The following is a 17,673-nucleotide window of genomic DNA, read 5'->3' as shown; positions in this document are numbered from 1 at the left end:
GCTGCACAGTGACCATTCTGTGCTCTGTGAGCAACTGATGACGTCTACCTTGTTTTCTTTCCATCAGCATTACCATCCCTTCAATAATTCGCTAGGTGATGTAGGCAGCTACGTGTCCTGTCCACAGTGTGCTGCTGCAGACGATCCCTCATCATCCCTCAGTGCGATCACCACAAGCTACCTCCTCAAAAACGACGTTAACTGATTGTTTGATACCAAATGCACATGTAGGACAACATGAGCACAGACAAACCTTCTGGATATTTCAACTGTTAGCTTTCACAAATAAAATGCATCCATTTAGACAGCACTGATTCAAGCCCATTTGAATAATTTAACACTGCTTCTTTTATAAGATAACAAATATTAGAAGATTTTAAAAGCTAGATATTCATCATCATTAAATGTTCGGGGCACTAAAATTTCATTTCTGATGTGCTTTGTATTTCAGTACTTATTATCTTTGTATGTTAATTGTCTTAATGGGAACACATTCTATTTTAAAAATTTGCCTGAAATCTGGTGATTTAATCCATTTATTCAGTGCTAAGAAATTTGGAGCTGGCAGGTGTTTAATTATTGGCAGTGGGCAAGAGGATGTGATGAAAATTTCAGAATATTTGCTTTGGTTCTCAATATAATTTGAGTATCATTTGCAAAAATGAGAAAGGAATTTGATTTTTCAGAATTAGAAGATTAAGATTTGATGGCACTCTTTTTTATGTCTTCTCAATGACTGTTCCTCGCAGTGAGGAGATAAGTATTACTTTTCTTCCCCAATATGGTAAGAAAAATATTTTAGAAACTTTTTAAAATCTTAAAATTATGTTTATAGGTGTGTGCGTCTGTGTCTAAGTTTGTGCATATGCATTCAGAAGCATGTCTAAGCAGAAGAGGGCAGCCGGCCCCCAGGAGCAGGAGTTACAAGTGGTTTTGAGCCACCCATTTGGTTCTTCTGCAGGAACAGCAGGCATTGTTAACCCTTGTGCCATTTCTCCAGCCCCTTGAGAAAGTTTTATTAGAATTGGTGTGGTCCTCACATTGTAAATGCTGAGAGGTACATTTATGCTCTGTTGTCAAATCAGCGGTAATCTACCATGCAATTGAAAAAGCTAGAATTTTATGTCCATTGAGCTTCTTACTGATCTGACGAAGATCGCAGTGCTTAGACGACTTGGGCTGACCCTTCACGGTACCCCTGAATTCTGATTATACAAGTGGCGGTGTCAAATGTCCTGGAGCTGCTGCTTGGCAAAGCTGACTTGGGCTGACCCTTCGCTGCCGTTGCTGGAAGCGGCTGCACAACTCTTGCCCATGTCTGTGACAGATCTAATGTTTGAACTCTTTGCTGTTGAAGGCACCTCACCGAAAACTCGAACTGGGACAGTGTAACAGTTCTTATGAAAGCTGATGTTAAGATTAAAACTTAGGGTGATTCCCTGGGAGGATTAGCTGTATAAGAAATTGAGTCTTCTATAGAAAATATTACTTCTGTGGTACCAATGAGCATGAAATATAGGATCTGAAACACATCATTTAAGAAGAAAAACTTAGGGAAATTTTAGAAGTTGACAAACTATGACTGAATCATGAAGTTTTGGGGTTTTGACTTAACACACACACACTAGTATAAACAAGGAAAACCTTCTTGAATACAAAGTGAATGACAGGCCTTGATACCCTTCTGAGGGCAAAGGAAACAGTGTTCGGAATCTTGATGTTCTTTTACTTCCTTTTTGGTAAACTTATAAAGGTTTCCTGTAAATTTCAGGGAATTGACTTGATTCCACCTCTCACAGGTAATGGACTCCAGGCAAATACTATGAATCAGCAGCCTGTTTCCCCACCTCCATGGCCTATGAAACAATTCTAAACTAGCTACAAACATGCAGTCTTTGCACCAACAAATTGCAGCTCCATTGGAGCCTGCCTTGGTTTCCGAGGTTACAAAAAAGGTTTTACAGTTTCTCACTTCTTTTGTCTCGGGACAGAGCTTAAGTTCACAAACAAAAGGGGGAGATGACCCAGCCATATCTGATGGGGGTGGCAGAAGACGGAAAGCCAGCACAGCTATTGGACAAAGATCCAGCAAAGCTGAGTCACATGATGGCCTTGGGTTTTCATCCCAACCTGTGGCATACTTGGGAGACTTTTAATATTTGTACAATTTGGGAATATTGGATTGATGGAAATTTTCCTATAAATCATTTATGCCTTCTTCCAGGAATGTTATTTCTAAACTTCCCCAGGACAGTCCTGAACATGCTATTCCCCCCAACCCTGTTTTAGGGAGATATTCTTATCTACTTGAAGGTCTTCCTTACGCCTTGGATGTTGTGACACACATAAAGAAGCTAGAGGTCTATTTATGAGGCTATGAGACATTTCTGAAACATCTGTCCCTGTACTTACTCAGGAAAAAAACAATCAAAACAAAGTAAACTTACAAATGTCAACAAGATTCGGTGGGGTGGAGGAGTTGGCCACAGTTCCGATCACAAGCCTCTTCCCACACTATACGCTCAGGAAATTGTGTGGCATATACATCAACAGAGCGAGATTAGCTGAAGCTACCTACCTCTGTCCTACACAGAGACTTATACAGATGGGCAAAAAATGATATAGGAAGATGGTATTTTATATTCTATAAAGATATAAAATATAGACATTGTATTATGCCAGAATTTGAATAATAACTGTAACAGCTTTGGCCTGAGGATATTTCTTGGACACTCTGACCATTCAGAGTTAATAATACACTGCTTGGGATGTGGCAGCAAGCCCAGGATGACTGGAAGGTTGTTTTGGTCAAATGTCCTTGTAGCCACTGAAGCAATCAGCCTGAGAACACCTTGTCATATCCCTCTAGATTCTTAAAAATTGGGTTATGGGGTTAATAAGTAAAAATAATAACCCTGTTTATCAATGATGTCAAAACTTGAGGTAAAATGATTGGAAAAAATGATAACTCTGTTCTGTCATAGTTTATTAATGATGACTAAAAGATAAACAAAAGGAAATGAAACACATGTCCCAAACCAAAAATTATGTTTTGGAACAACATGAATATATCCCTACTTACTAAATTCTGTATAAATAAAGAAACACTCTGGCTGTTAGTCAGTCAGGCTGCTGGATTCTCCAGACCATCATGACCTGGCTCATATCCTTCCGTTACCAACTTTTTACATCCTCTGCTGAGACCTGACCACCACTGGGGATGGCTCCCGGCACTGATTCATCTTCCCGCTTCCCCATCTCAGAGGTAGCACTGTTACGTGATTTATTATCCCGCGGTCTTAAAAATTATTTTCAAAGATTTACATATTTATTTGTAAATAATACACTCAGTGATTCATACCGATATCACAATGTGTTCTGTACCTTCTTTGCTACTTAGTTCTTGTCCATCCATGCTGTCTTGTTAAATTGTAATTTATCCCTTGCTACTCCAAATTTCTACACCATTAAGCCAAAATACTAGTTTATTGGTCTCTTCTCCAGTTGATAAATATTTGGGTCATTTTCTATTTTTGTACTATAAATAAGAACTAATCATTTGGGCTATTTCTTGTACTTATCTCACTGTGCACACTTGCCATTGCTTAGGTCTGTGCAAGGGGTGGAATGACTGGCGTGTAGAATTCACATGTGGTCCACCATATAGGACGGATTCAAAGCAGTCACCAAAGCTCTGTATCAATTTCCTCTGTCCACAGCAGTAAGAACTGCCTTTAACAAAGGCCTTGCCAGCACTTGGCAGTATTGTATTTCATAATGTTCTACCACTCCAGTGGATTGAAAATGCATTCTTCTGACACCACAAAGCTGAATATTTATTTTTTTTTGCATTCATCATGCTTTCTCTCCTGTGGAATGCCTAGTCAGAGCTGTTCATTATTGTACATGTTTCAGTTGCTTTTTGTTTTCGGAAAGTTGCTTTCATATTATGCTTACAAGGTTTTCTGAGGTTATATTAACAATACATTTTCAGATAGATGCTTGCATTTTATGCTTTTTGATGAATGGAGAGTTTTAATTTTAATGTGGTTGTATTTACAGTCTTGTTTTGTTTACTAAATTTCTTCCAGGAGGTTAAAGTATGTATGTATGTATGTATGTATGTATGTATGTATGTATGTATCTATCTATCTATCTATCTATCTATCTATCTATCTATCTATCTATCTATCTGCATTTTAGAGCTATCTAATCTAGCTATATTTACCTCTTAATAATATCTATGTATGTGTATTTGAAGAGAGAGGAGAGGAGAGTTCCTTTCTTTGCAGCCCTGGCTGTCCCGGAACTCATGATATAGACCAGGGTGACTCCAAACTCACGAAGATCTGCCTGCTTCTGCCTCCTGAGTGCTAGAATTAAAGGTGTTTGCCTCCATGCTAGGCTATTTTCTGCTAAAATTTTTAAACTTACTTTTCTTTCCATAATTACAGTTTTATTTTGGGGAAACTTATTTTTCACTTTGGTATGAAGTAGAAATTGTTTTATTCTTTCCTGTATAGAAACCCACGACATTGGATTCATTCAGGGAATGCCTACTGTTTTCCTAATGATCTGGGAGGCCACCTATTGGTAAATGCTGCTGTATTTACGCTTGGACATATCCAGTTTTCTCTCTTCTATTCTACCTGGACCGAAATTTCTGGGAATGAAAACATTACTAGAGTCCAAATCTCTGACGTAGATGAAGCAAGATCTGGTACAGCGATCCTACCACCATATTCTTCCATTTCAGGTGTTTTTGTCAGTTTTTATTTTTGCTATAAATTTAAAAAAAAAACATAAATGCCCCTATATGTAAGAAAGACAAGATGGTATACTGAAATTAAATCTCTGTACATCGTATTAGGGAGAATTGAGCTATTTTTAATGAGTGCACAAAATGGATATGTGCACTCATTAAGGATGACTTTAATGGCTTCCAATAAACTTTACAGTTTCCTCATCTATGTTAACTTGCTGTGTTTATTTTCAAAGCACACCATTCCTTTTGCTGTCTAGCTACTTTTTCTTTTGTTGCTGTGGCAGAGAGATTGACGCATAGAAACTAGCCTTCTTTTTCTAAGTCCTGATTTTATAGCACATCACAGGTCTGTGATGCTCCTTCATCAGGAGCACTAATCATCATTGTTTTACAGATAGAATATTTCTTCCTCTTAGTTTACTAAGTGATTTTTTTTAAATTATGAAGGTTGTTAGATTTTGCCCAATGTCTTCTTAAATCTATTGTGACAGTTTTATGATTTTTTAAAAATTTTGAAATATTAGATTATTCTGGTTTCCTTAAGAATTCTATTTATGTATTTATTCATTTTGTGAATGTGTTTGTGGACATGTGGGGGCACATAACTGCCATGGCATGAGGCACGAAGCAAAAATCAGAGGACAACTTGTGGAAACCAGTCTCTTTTTCCACCATGTGGGCCCTGAGAATTAAACTCATGCAGTGCATCAGGCAGAAAAGACCTTAACCCACTGGACCATCTCACCAGCCTCTCCATGCATTCTTGAGATTCTCAAGGTCATATAGTTCTTGCTCCTCTTACCTAATCTTTTGTTGTAGGCTTAATTATGTTTTAGAGAAAGAAGTTAAGATTCTATTGCCTACTAAAGATCACTCAATATCAAAATCGAACGATTTAAAAGGCCTGGGAGACGGTAGCTCAGTTGGTAAAGTACTTGCTTTGCAAACATGAGGACTTCATTTCAATCCCTAGAATCCAAGTTATTAAAAGAAATCCAGGTGCAGCTGCACATGCCTGTAGTTCCACAACTAGGGAGGTTCATACAGGAAGATGTCTGGGGCTTGCTGGCCAGATAACTTAACCTACCTGGTGAGTTATAGGCCAGTGTGAGGCTGTCTGACACATATGTACATGACATGCACATACAATACACATATATGTATTCCTACCTACAAACACATACACACATACAAACATCTAATAAGAATGATATCATCTCATTTGTAAGGTATTTTCATATTCAAAGATATATTTGCACAACAATTTACTTATTCATTTGATCATATCTGACTTGGTATGAATCTTCTCACTGAGAATGACCAGTCCTGGTTTACCAAGATGACTGTCAAAATAAGTGATTCAACTCTAAAATATAAAACCAATGTAATGGTGCTAATGAAGACAGGCTCCTTACCAACTGAACATCTCAACTAAGTATCTCCCCACCTCCTAAAGGTACTCCTAAAGTGAGGGGAACGCCTCTTATGAATGAGTGGTGAAGGTACCTGTCCGGTTTGCCTCCGTTTCCTCCTGGGTGGTGTTGGTGTCCCTCCGCTTCCCAAGAGAATGATTCCAGACTCATTCTTCGTACTGAAGGACAGATTGATTTCTGTCCCAACATCAATGGACACTGGGGCAAGCTCCACAAAACCAGGCTTGGGAAAGCTAACTGTGTAGACATTCTATGGGAAAAACAAAGAGAAATCACTAGAAATAAGGGGCTAAATTCTCCACGCCACCTCCTTCAATACTTTCAACACGATTATAAAAATAGTGTAATTTTAGGGAACACGAAAATCTATAGTACCACTGAGAGCTTAAGAGCCATTGAAGAAATAATACTGTTAATTTTCTGAACAGCTCTGCTTTAAAGGTAAAAGGTATGACTTCTGTTTAAATATTTAATACTTGACATAAAATGTGGAAGGATATTGATCGACAACATTTCTTTTGTCTTAAACCGACATTATTGTCTTTCTTAAATCTCTTGGCTATGAAATATCAGTTAATATTTTGTGCTATAAAGATTTGTGTGACCATGGCTTATATTTACATTCTTCCTCAGGATGAGCCTATGGGAAAGTCTTCATTAATATCAAGAATACACATAGTTCTAGAATAATTTCTAGAGACATATCCTAATTTTTAAAAATAGATAAATCTAATATAGCATGTCTGTTTTTTCAAAATATTATCAGTGTTTTGCCGCTAACCATAGAATGCATATGCTCGCGCTTCAGAGACTGACCACAGTATGAAGGGGAGAAAGTGACTCACCTCTCAAAGTCATGCAGGAAGCAGGGAGTCATCTAGAATTCATCTATTCATTTGCCCTATCTTTCATAACCTTGTCCTCTCCTTCATTCTTTTTATATTTAGACTGAAGCACCTCTTTATGTTCTTTTAGACTTTGCTTTGCTTCTAAATTAGGTGTGTGTATGTGTGTGTGTGTGTGTGTGTGGGGAATGAGCACATGCCCACAGAGGCCAAGGACTTTGGATCTACCTCAAGCAAGAGTTAAGAGGCAGTTGTGAGGCATCTGCTGTGGGAGCCAGAGGCAATCAGTTCCTCTGCAAGAGCAGTACAGGCCTTAGCCACTTAGCTTTCTCTCCAGTCCTGCAGTTTCACTTTTCAAATATATAAATTTCTCTGCCAGTAAATATAGTTTATCATCACTTTATCTATTTATTTATTTATTTATTTATTTATTTATTTATTTATCTATCTATTTATTTATTTATTTGAGAAAAGGTTTCTCTGGGTAACAGCCCTAGCTGCCCTGGAACTCACTCTGCAGACCAGGTTGGCCTTGAACTCACAGAGATCCACCTACCTCTGCCTCCCAAGTGCTGGGATTGAAGGCATGTGTCACCACCGCCAGGTTTACCATTGTTTTTAGTAGCTGGAGGAATTCTACCATCTAAAAGTGCTCACATTTATTGCAGCAAGACCACACCACTCAACATTTATGATACCTAAAATACTCATTTTTAAAAGTCTTTGATTTTATAGAGGAAAGGCAAAAAATCTTGTATGTGGGCTACCGCCAGCCCCTGCACCCTGCACAGGATTTCAAGCCCAGCAAAATGGCACAACCATTTGAAAAATGTGTAATCTACTTCCTATTCTGATTTTCAAATTTCACAATTTTAAATGTTTCAGATAAAACTCCCTTGCAGACTTTTCAGTATTTATCCATTTCAAATTCTTGCCTCTTATTTTAGGCAAGTAATTATCTATTCTGGAATGCCTTTACGTAGGCATCTTTACATAGGATGCTTTTATATGGTTCCACAGGCTGTTCAGTTCATTGCTCTGGATAGCTTTTCACTCCCAAGCATATAACTTTTGAGTATAGATGAAAGTCAGACTTCGAAGGTTTTAACTGAAAGTCAGACTTCGAAGGTTTTAACTCTATGTAAGGTTTTCTTTAAGAAGACACTGTGGACCCTTAGAGTATTCATGCTTTCTGTATTTCTTCTTACACTTGGAGTGGGAGTCTGTGACCATTTCACAGAGAGCCTGCAGCTATGAACAATGAAGACCCAGGTGGGTAAGATTGTCCCAATCTTACAATCTCACAGCTCAGAAGGCAAATCCACTCCTTCCTCTATTTCCCCGTCCCTTCTTCATTTCATTGAAATCCACTTCAGTGATTCAAAATGATTTGAACTGGAGACAGCGGCCAAAACGAACAGTTATTTCAGAACGGGTAATTAAAAATTAGTGTTTGATAGAGTCAATATTTTCTTATTTTAAAATCTCATCACTATAGAATTTTCATAAAATTCTTATTAATAACTTATGGTCATTTTTAGCTTTGTTATAGATATTATAAGAGGGGAAAGTGATGCTCTGGGTCTTTCTCGCACTTACTGGCCAGAGCTGAAGAGTCACTGTTGAGCACACATCCCTCGACTGCACTAACAACAAAGAAGAGATTCTGAGATACAGGAGAATTTTACATTCATATCACACGAATGTAAAATTCATATCATATGAATGTAAAATTCATGTTGGACAAAACACAACACACAACTTCAAGGCTGTAGACAAGATGCTGTGCACTAGTGAGATGGTGGATGGTGGTAACATCTGTGCAAACTGTGACCAAGATGCTGTGCACCAGTGAGATGGTAGGTGTGTTACCATCTGTGTAAACTGTGGACAAGATGCTGCACACTGGTGAGAATGATGAATGGTTACTGTCAGTGTAAACTTATTCTAGGTAAAGGTAATCAAGCTGTATAGTGTGCAAATGTAAAATGAATTTAAGAAAAGTAACAAAAATGAGAAAAAATGTTATTGCAAAGGAAGATAGAACCAACCAGAAGAGCTATTCCTATGAAGATACCTGCTATGTATGCAAGTACTATAGGACTTGAAAAATGGGATATAATTTTGGCTCTTCATAATACCATTTCTATGACAGTGACTTATAGGATGCTTCTGTCTTACTCTGTCCTCTACGCATGACTATAAAAAGATCAGAACAAATCTAAACCATATTAACAAAGGAACAATTCTGGCAAAAGCACTCATGTTAAGTAAATGAAATATGACCCAAATATGTTATAGAACCTTTAGAAATTAACCAACCTCCAGTGAACAGCCTTTGGTAACACCAACATAATCGGGGCTACTGAGTATATTGTACGGAGTCCTTGAAATTTCGATGTCTTTGAGGCAGCCGGAATACTTCTTCACATTTACTTCTGGCCTATTGAGTAGTCAAATGGAGAAACACAGCAACACCATTAGACTGATGGCAGTGTAGTCATCGAGCACTGGAAGGAAGTCATGTGGAACACACACACACACACATGCACACTCACAAGCAGGGACATGTCCATCAAAGTGCACATGCACACACTTGCACATCACAGACGGTGCTTCCATTATGTGGAAGTTGGGCTAACTGGATGTTGACATCACTCTGTACACAGAGTTCTGATATCTTTTCCTCTCTAAGAGCAGCTTCACTCACAGCCTTTCACTACGAGGCCCAGAAGTCAGCTGACTTATTAAGGCTCCATGTGCAGAATGAAATAAGTGCTTCTTGTTTCCACGACAGAGCAGATAATGGCGCGGGCAGAATAATTCAATTATTTATCAAAAGCTCTTTAAAATCTTGTTCAAAATGTAGGAAAAAACATTTGGAAATGTTTATGTGAGACATTCCTGAAGCTAGAGAGAAGTGTGTAGGTGTGCACATATGTAAGGATGTGTGTGTGTGTGTGTGACAGAATGTGTGTGAGTGTGTATATGTGTGTATGTACATGTACCATTGCATGTGTATGTATGTGAGTGTGTATGTGTGTGCATGTGTGTGTGCCATAACAAAATAAGGCAACATAATGCAAAATAGGCAGGTTTTCTAATTTGGTTCATGTCTTCTCCACCCAAACCACATTTAAATGCTTGCTTTCTGCTCACTACTTCTAATGACACAGCAAAGATGCTAATAGATTACAAAACAAGAAATTATTTCCTTGCCTTCAACTTGTACATGCTGCTCTGATTTATTACTTGATATTGACTAAGTGATTTGATTTCCCTAGGATTCCATATTTATATGTGTAAGCAGGCATGGTGACGATGACAGTAGTGCCTATGTATTCAATGAACATAAAGTCTGGATGTGCTGCAGAGCGTGGCACACCTAAATGCACAGTTCACACGTACTGACAGAACATGCACGGCGGTGACATCTCTTGAGTCTATGACAGCAGAACCTCCCCTGGTGGCGGACGTGCTCTCTTCAGGAGTTTATTAGTTCGTAGGCAACTTGATGATCAGGACTTGCAATGTAGTTTGTGCCAAGAACGAGCTGTGTGTGCAGGCATGCGCACATGTGTAAAATGTTCACAGTGGCTCGTAGCTACTACACTGAACAGTGTCACAATATAAGAGTAAACATGGCAAATTTTCATTCTGTAGTGCTGATGAACATCTGGAAAGTGTCCAGTCGACACCAATATCATACTTGATAGGCTAATGATTAATTCTCCTCTCATCCTCCCTTGATGCCAAGTTTCTCATTTTCATCTTTAGAAAAGACACATGGCATGAGGAAAAACAGGTGGGAAAGCAAATTAGACCCTGGCAGTCTGGACCAGGTGATTTATTTCTTGTCAAGTGTTAGTTCTCCTCCCCCCTCCCACCCCCGTCTCTCTGGAACTTCTTTATTTCCTTTGATCATTTTCTCTGGTTCCCAAGGTCTCTTCCTTCTGTTCCTTTAGTCAGTAGTTATGAAGAACCCTGCCAGCTGGGAGGATGTGCTCTTACTTATCACCATCGACAAAGTGAAGGGGATGGCGGATTTCCCTTGCAGTGCTCACTTACTTCCGAACTGTGTTTTAGAGGAGGACAGATCGATCACAATTTGGAGGGGGGGGTTGGGGAAGTTTTGTCAATAAAGTGAGTCACCCCCACAAGCTTATTGTTTCATGGAAATACCAAGATCCTTCTCAAATGATTCAGCAAGTCCAACATTATGAAAGTCTCAGGGATGAGTCAGGGCACAGCGATTTGTTTTTTAAAGGCAACCACAGGTCTCTTTCCCGAGGACCACCACTCATGCACAGAAATTACACAGCGCTAACGTGGAGTTTTATTTATACGTATGTGCAATGAATGTTCAGTCTTTGCTCCTTAGCCTTCCCTGCAAACAGGGTATAAATAGTAGCAGAATGATGTCATGAAACAAATTGAGTTGTTTTTATTCTTCCTACCTTCTATTTTTTCTAGTTTTTGATACTAAAATCTGGTCTTGGCTTTAAACATTTCCTGGACCACTTCAGTTTCATTATCTCCTGTTCAGAATTCTGGCAGAATTAGTCTCCGAAATGCCAAAACACCTTTGTTTTTGGCCAGGGTCAACCAGCCATCCACATCTCTAGGATTTGATCAGTTACTTACAAGACTGCTAATTTTTATGAATATCTGCATTCAGGAAGAATGCAAAGGCTGCTCAAAGGCTACATGGAGACTGTTGTTTAATCTCTCCACTCTTAACTCAAACCATTTGTTTGAAATGTAGTATCTGCAGAGGTTCTTTTCATTTGACTTCATAGAAAATTTTATAAATGGCAATAAACAAGCGACTTTGACGAGAGGTGCGGTGGCCATGTAAATGCGTATTTGCAGAAAGCAAGAAGGCAGTGCTGAGCATTCCGTAGCACGGTGGTGTGCTGAGCAAGCAGCACAGTGCTGGGGAGGCCAGAGTCTAAGGTTCTGCTTCTGAAGCCATCTTAACATGGTTCCCCAGAATTAGACTATGCCCATAAACTCGACTGGCCAGCATCCATGTGCAGAGAGCCTGCTGGCCACCAGGCCAAGTGTCTGCACAAGAAAGCAGTGAAAGAACAGATGTAACCTGCCTGATGGTGGGCAAGCAGCAGCCTCTTTGTAAGTGCTGGGAAGCATGAGGACTCTTGCAGCACGCATTATTTGCTCATGAAATCTACTGTGGAAGCAATTGCATCGGTGGTGCTCTGCTTCTGCACTGCTGCTGTCCCCACAAAGCCACATTTCCCCAGCCATGCACTTGAAGAAGGCATGCATAAATTTAAATTTTACCTTGCTTTCATACTAAGCCACAGGGAAGAGAAAAAAAAAACAATTTACTTATAACCATTTGCTTATAAAAATTATCTATAATTTTTATTTAATAAAACACCAAACTTTAATAATAATTCTTGTTTAAAACCCATCTCATAGAAAGGAATATTTAAGAAGAAAAGTACACAGAATTGACCAATGTCCTTGATGGAAGTGAAACCAAAATTCAGAGATGGCCACTCACCAAACATTACCGTCTAGACATTTTTATTTTAGAATACGAATTCAAAGTTCTTATTATTTCACCAGCACGGTGCTTATGAATAGCTTATAAATATTGACTCTCAAGATGCTCAAATTTAACAATACACATGAAAATAATTCGTGTTTACCACATCATCATACAGTGGTACTGACTGCACAAAACAACCCATGAATGCAAGAGTAATTTGTCAATCACAGATAGGCATGTAAAGATTATATTGAAATAGTAGGTCACGCTGCAGCAGTATTGTATTTTAAATTGCTGAATGGAGGAAGTAACATTTTGGTGATAAAGATTTAGGGCATGCATAGTTTCCAAATAGACACCAAGATACAAATTATTCTCAATGAAGTTAATTCATGATGTGTTTGTGGGTGTTTCAAGAATTCACTTTCAAATAATAAAAACCTTCACTAGACTAAGTGAACTATTTTTAGGGTAGCCTTATTTCACTACATTTAATTCATTCTGAATATAGTTAGTGATTTTTCAAGGTATATCTTGGGCTTAAATAAGTACTGGATCACCGGCATTTGGCATGATACCTAGCACATAATAGGTCTTCAGCAATCATGTGTTAGATGCTTTTTTAACAAAGAAACTACTTTGTTAACAAAGTGATAGCTATAACACCATTAAAATAATTTTGATATGTAGTGATTTTTATGATTTGATATATCAAAATTATATTACAAATGAATATACTGATATTATATAATATATAATGTATGTGTGTACAGATGTGTGTGAACATGCACACATGGCCTGTACCATGTAGCTTATCAATAAACACTATGTAAAACTGGTAATTAGACAATTTCCCAGTCTAGGAGTATATCTGAGGAAAAACAATTTCAGTTGATATAACACTGCTATGTAAAATGAGACCAAGGTTCCTCTGTCCAGGGACCTGTTGATGGGAAATAGGGAGCTAACTGCCCCCATGGTTTCCGATGATGGCATTCTAAGGTATCTTCTAATGTTCTATTTTTATTGAGTAGAAACACCTGTGAAGGACTTTCATAACGTTTATTAACCACCAAGAAAAAGCCAGAAACCAGACACGAAAACTCTCAAAACATGGTATTCTGAGAGTGTCATAACTACCCACAAATTAACCACATTAATTCATCCCATTTTAACTAGATTCAGCTAACACACAGTATGTACGAGATACTCTATGGGATTTGTTTCTCATGTTTTATATTAAGCAGTAAATTAATTAAATACCGCATGGGCTACTATTTGACTTTTTAGTTCCTGCTTTTGAAGTAACTGAACTATGAGTTACTGATGTCTCTCTACCCTGCTCACTACAGAGCATATGAGAAATCTCTAAAGTCTGTTGGAACAGGCATGTGAACAACGAATATCTTTTGGTATTGGATACGTGGAAAAGCTCCACTATGCTATTATGATGCTAATGCTCAGCAGTAACATAGCTTAGACTCACAGCATCCCGAACCCTGACTAATTTCCAGACGCCTGCACAATGTCAGAATGCCATTCTCTCTGGTGACTGTGCACCGAGAGCAGCAATTACAGGACTCACATTCAGCTTCAGCTTCCACCTTTAATTACTTTCAGCAGGTGAATATAAGAGAAACAGCCATTCCAATTTATCTCTTCAACAAAGATGTCAAATTAATCCTCAGTTCCCAAATCCTTGTGTTGCTCTTACATACAACATGATTTTTTTTTTGATTAGTCCTCCCTATAGCTAAAGGTTATATGGCATTGTCATTGTAATTAAACTTCCCAACTCTATGAGACACAATGGCCATTTAATTAAAACTTTCACTTTAAGTATACATTAGATTACCTCAAGTTTCTCAGAGTTGGCAGGCCACCAAAATATATTTTGTCATCTGCTTTCAAGTCAAGACCAAAGTTGTTCCCAGAAGATGAAGTGGCTACGTTCTCCTCTTGGTTAGTAGCGATATCGACAATCGATATGTTGGCTGTAATAGAGATAAGAATTTTCCATTTAATTAGCTCAAGGCCCACCTTAGCTATGCTCTTACTGACAACTGGAGATATATTAGTGTTTTCCCAGCATGTGTATTATATATGTAACTATTTAATGCACAACAATAGCATAAATACAATACATTATTGAAACATTCACACCAGAGCATGGAAATAGTGGTTTCCACACAAAGAAGGCAATCAGTGGAGACAAAAGAAAGCAGCTTAGATGGCTATCAACAAACCACTAGACATGGTTTTTCATGCTAAGGAAAATGAGTATTGTATTCACAGGACTATCTAGCTAGAATTGGATAATTAGAAATGTCTCAACTCTTGGCCTCTTCCTGTGAATTTCAGTCTCTTCAGAACTACTCAGGCTTCTGTTTATTTCCAAAGTGTTACTTCCTCGCAGGAAACCATAGCACATGCTGGGGGAGAGATGTGGATGTTTGGTTCCGTGAGTCGGTGAGACCCACATCTAATGTACAACACATTTTAGTGGGAGGCTGTGTCGTGAGTGACGTACTGTCCTTACTCCTATTTGCTTTTCTTTTAGATCTCAAAGGATTTTCTTATGTGGAGAGGACCAGAACGTAGACCTAGAGAAGGAAGAAGAAAGAATGCACATCGCTGCTGAGACTGCATTGTTTAGAAAACAGAATGGGAATTCTTATATCAGCATTTTTTTCTCATTCATTTTAAAGGATCAGGGTAGGTTCCTTCTGAATAATATGATTCCTGTTCATGCTGTATGCTTAGCTTAGACCTGCCCTTAAAGTACATCATATGTTCTGGGTCCTTAATATATATTGAGACATCATCTCATTCATGTGACAGGTTTTGCTTCTGCATCTTTACCTGGTGGGGGATCTCAATGAGTGTGGGTTTGGAAATTGGCATTTGAACCAATTAGTTAGAAGGGAATCTCTAAATGTTCACTGTTTACAATGTTAGTTTCTTGGATGTCCCTGGTTCAAACATACATGACATACCCTGCAGCAAACAGTGTTAAACATATAGCCTAATACTTGGATGCCCAGATCTTTCAGTGTGCTGAGGTACTGTGCAATGCTCCAACTGAGGGGCACAGGTGAGATATTACTCATTTTTTAGACATGAAGATTATTATAGTCTCTTTATTTATGATCATTTAGAATTGAGATTTTTTTGGAAAACAAAGAGAAACAGCAAAGTACAAAATTTCATTGTAGTCTATAATGCTACTCAAAAATCTATCTTCAGTAAAATCACATACCATCAACACATGAAAATAACCCAAATCAAATACCCCCAAATCTATTAATACCTAACACCTCAAAACCTTAAAATCATCTATCACTCATCTATCTATCTATCTATCTATCTATCTATCTATCTATCTATCTATCTATCTATCTATCTATCTATCTATCTGCCCTCCCGCTCACCCACTGGCCCACCCGTCCATCTGTCCATGCACCCACCCACCCCACCTATCCTTCTATCTATCTATCTGTCTGTCTGTCTGTCTATCTATCTATCTATCTATCTATCTATCTATCTATCTATCTATCTATCTATCTATCTCCATCCATCCATCCATCCATCCATCCATCCATCTATTGTGGAAACAGGTGCTCAGTGTATTGCTCTGACTGACCTGAAACTTGCTATTCAGATCAGACTGGCTTTTACTCCCAGGGATCCATCTGTCTCTGCCTCCTGAGGACTAGGATTAAGTGCATTTGCCATCATACCAGGCAAAAGTCCACTTTTGTAAAAAGTGAAAAAACAAACCAAACTAGACAAACCACCCTAAAGGAATGACTTTAATGACCCATTAAGATTTATTTAACAGATCAATATTCAAAATTTTAATTAATTACATACATTTCATATATTTAATTAATTACCTTTACACATATAATTATGTCTATATAACATACAGTCTGGCAGCTAAAGAAAATAGATTAATGGAACTGTTTTAAGGACTTTTATATATTTTTTTTATCCAGATCACAAAGAAGGCTTTACAGAACACTGTTCACTGGAACATAAAACGTCTCTTTCTGCAGACTTGAGAGATATTTTAATAATGTTCATGAAAGGGGATTCTGCCTCTGTCACCAACAAGCTTGTGATTGCATGGACTTTTCCTCCTTAACCATGAGAGGGTATATGCAGTTTTAGAAGCTATCTCCAGAATCAAAGATCATCAACACAATTCAAGTGAAACTCACCAGTCCCACTAGCTCTGTTGAAGATGTAGGCTGGCATAGTTTTACTATCTTAGCAAGAGGGCTTTCCTACAGCTGTTAAGAATGCCAGGGATGAAGACAGTCTTGGTAGGTAATGTTATGCATGTCATAATTTTTTATTTATAGAATAGAAAGGTAGCTATCCAAATACAAATTCAAGATTTGGTGTGTTTAGTCATTAATTTTACTAGTAAGCAGAGAAAAGAGGGTGTTATTGCATGAAATACAGATTGGGGATTAGTATGTAATTTTATAATCATCTCTGTGTTGTTATAACCCATTTCTACCTTGGTAATCCTTTTTCTTCTCCAAATCCAACAGAAACCTAAATAGTTATTCTTACCTTCACACTATCAACTACCGACTTTCACTCTCTTCTCTCTTTTTGAGCTAGACCTTCTTCAGAATCAGGTTGGTGTCACAGAGTCTGCTTTCCCTCAGTCCTTTGCACCCTAAAGATCCACTATGGCTTCCACATTTCTTTTGATGATGAATTCCTTTGCTCCTATTTCCTGTCAGCATTCTAGGATAAACTAAATTCTTTTTCCTTTTTCTCTCATACGTGATTATATGTAACCACGCCTAGAACTTACTGTGTAACCAAGGATGACCTTTAACTCTTAATCCTCTTGCCTCTGGCTTCCCAGTGCTGGGATTACAGGCATGTGCCACCATGCTCAGTTCTTCATTCTTTGAGGAAATTATTTCATTTCCTTCTTTAACATTAGGCTTCTTGCAGAGATTGATTTTGGCTTTCTTTGATTATTTATCTATGGATCCCTTTCAGGGTTTTTATTTAACTCATCTTTCGGTATCTGTGGACTTCAAGGTGGCGGTGGGTCATCTTCATTTGATACACTACTCAGTTTGA

General features: G+C 38.1%; 1 protein-coding gene across 3 annotated transcripts in view; it reads right to left on the bottom strand.

Moving 5' to 3' along the window:
* Lama2 (laminin subunit alpha 2) overlaps positions 1 to 17,673 on the bottom strand; it is a 597,153-nt gene that overhangs the window by 25,910 nt on the left and 553,570 nt on the right. For 2 of the 3 annotated variants that reach the window (XM_085689751.2, XM_085689745.2), the window contains 4 exons: positions 14,417 to 14,555; positions 12,348 to 12,359; positions 9,366 to 9,486; positions 6,272 to 6,448 (listed from right to left, as the gene is read on the bottom strand). In XM_085689751.2, coding sequence (XP_085545877.2) covers positions 6,272 to 6,448; positions 9,366 to 9,486; positions 12,348 to 12,359; positions 14,417 to 14,555 — 449 coding nt within the window. The remainder of the gene's footprint in view (positions 1 to 6,271; positions 6,449 to 9,365; positions 9,487 to 12,347; positions 12,360 to 14,416; positions 14,556 to 17,673) is intronic. The other variant, XM_085689747.2, reaches the window with a different exon arrangement.

This window comes from Myodes glareolus, chromosome 1 (genome assembly GCF_982192425.1).
Source record: "Myodes glareolus chromosome 1, mMyoGla1.1, whole genome shotgun sequence".
NCBI lineage: Eukaryota > Metazoa > Chordata > Mammalia > Rodentia > Cricetidae > Myodes > Myodes glareolus.
The sequence above is the reverse complement of the archived record's forward strand: the minus strand, read 5'-3'. Positions and strand labels throughout refer to the sequence as shown.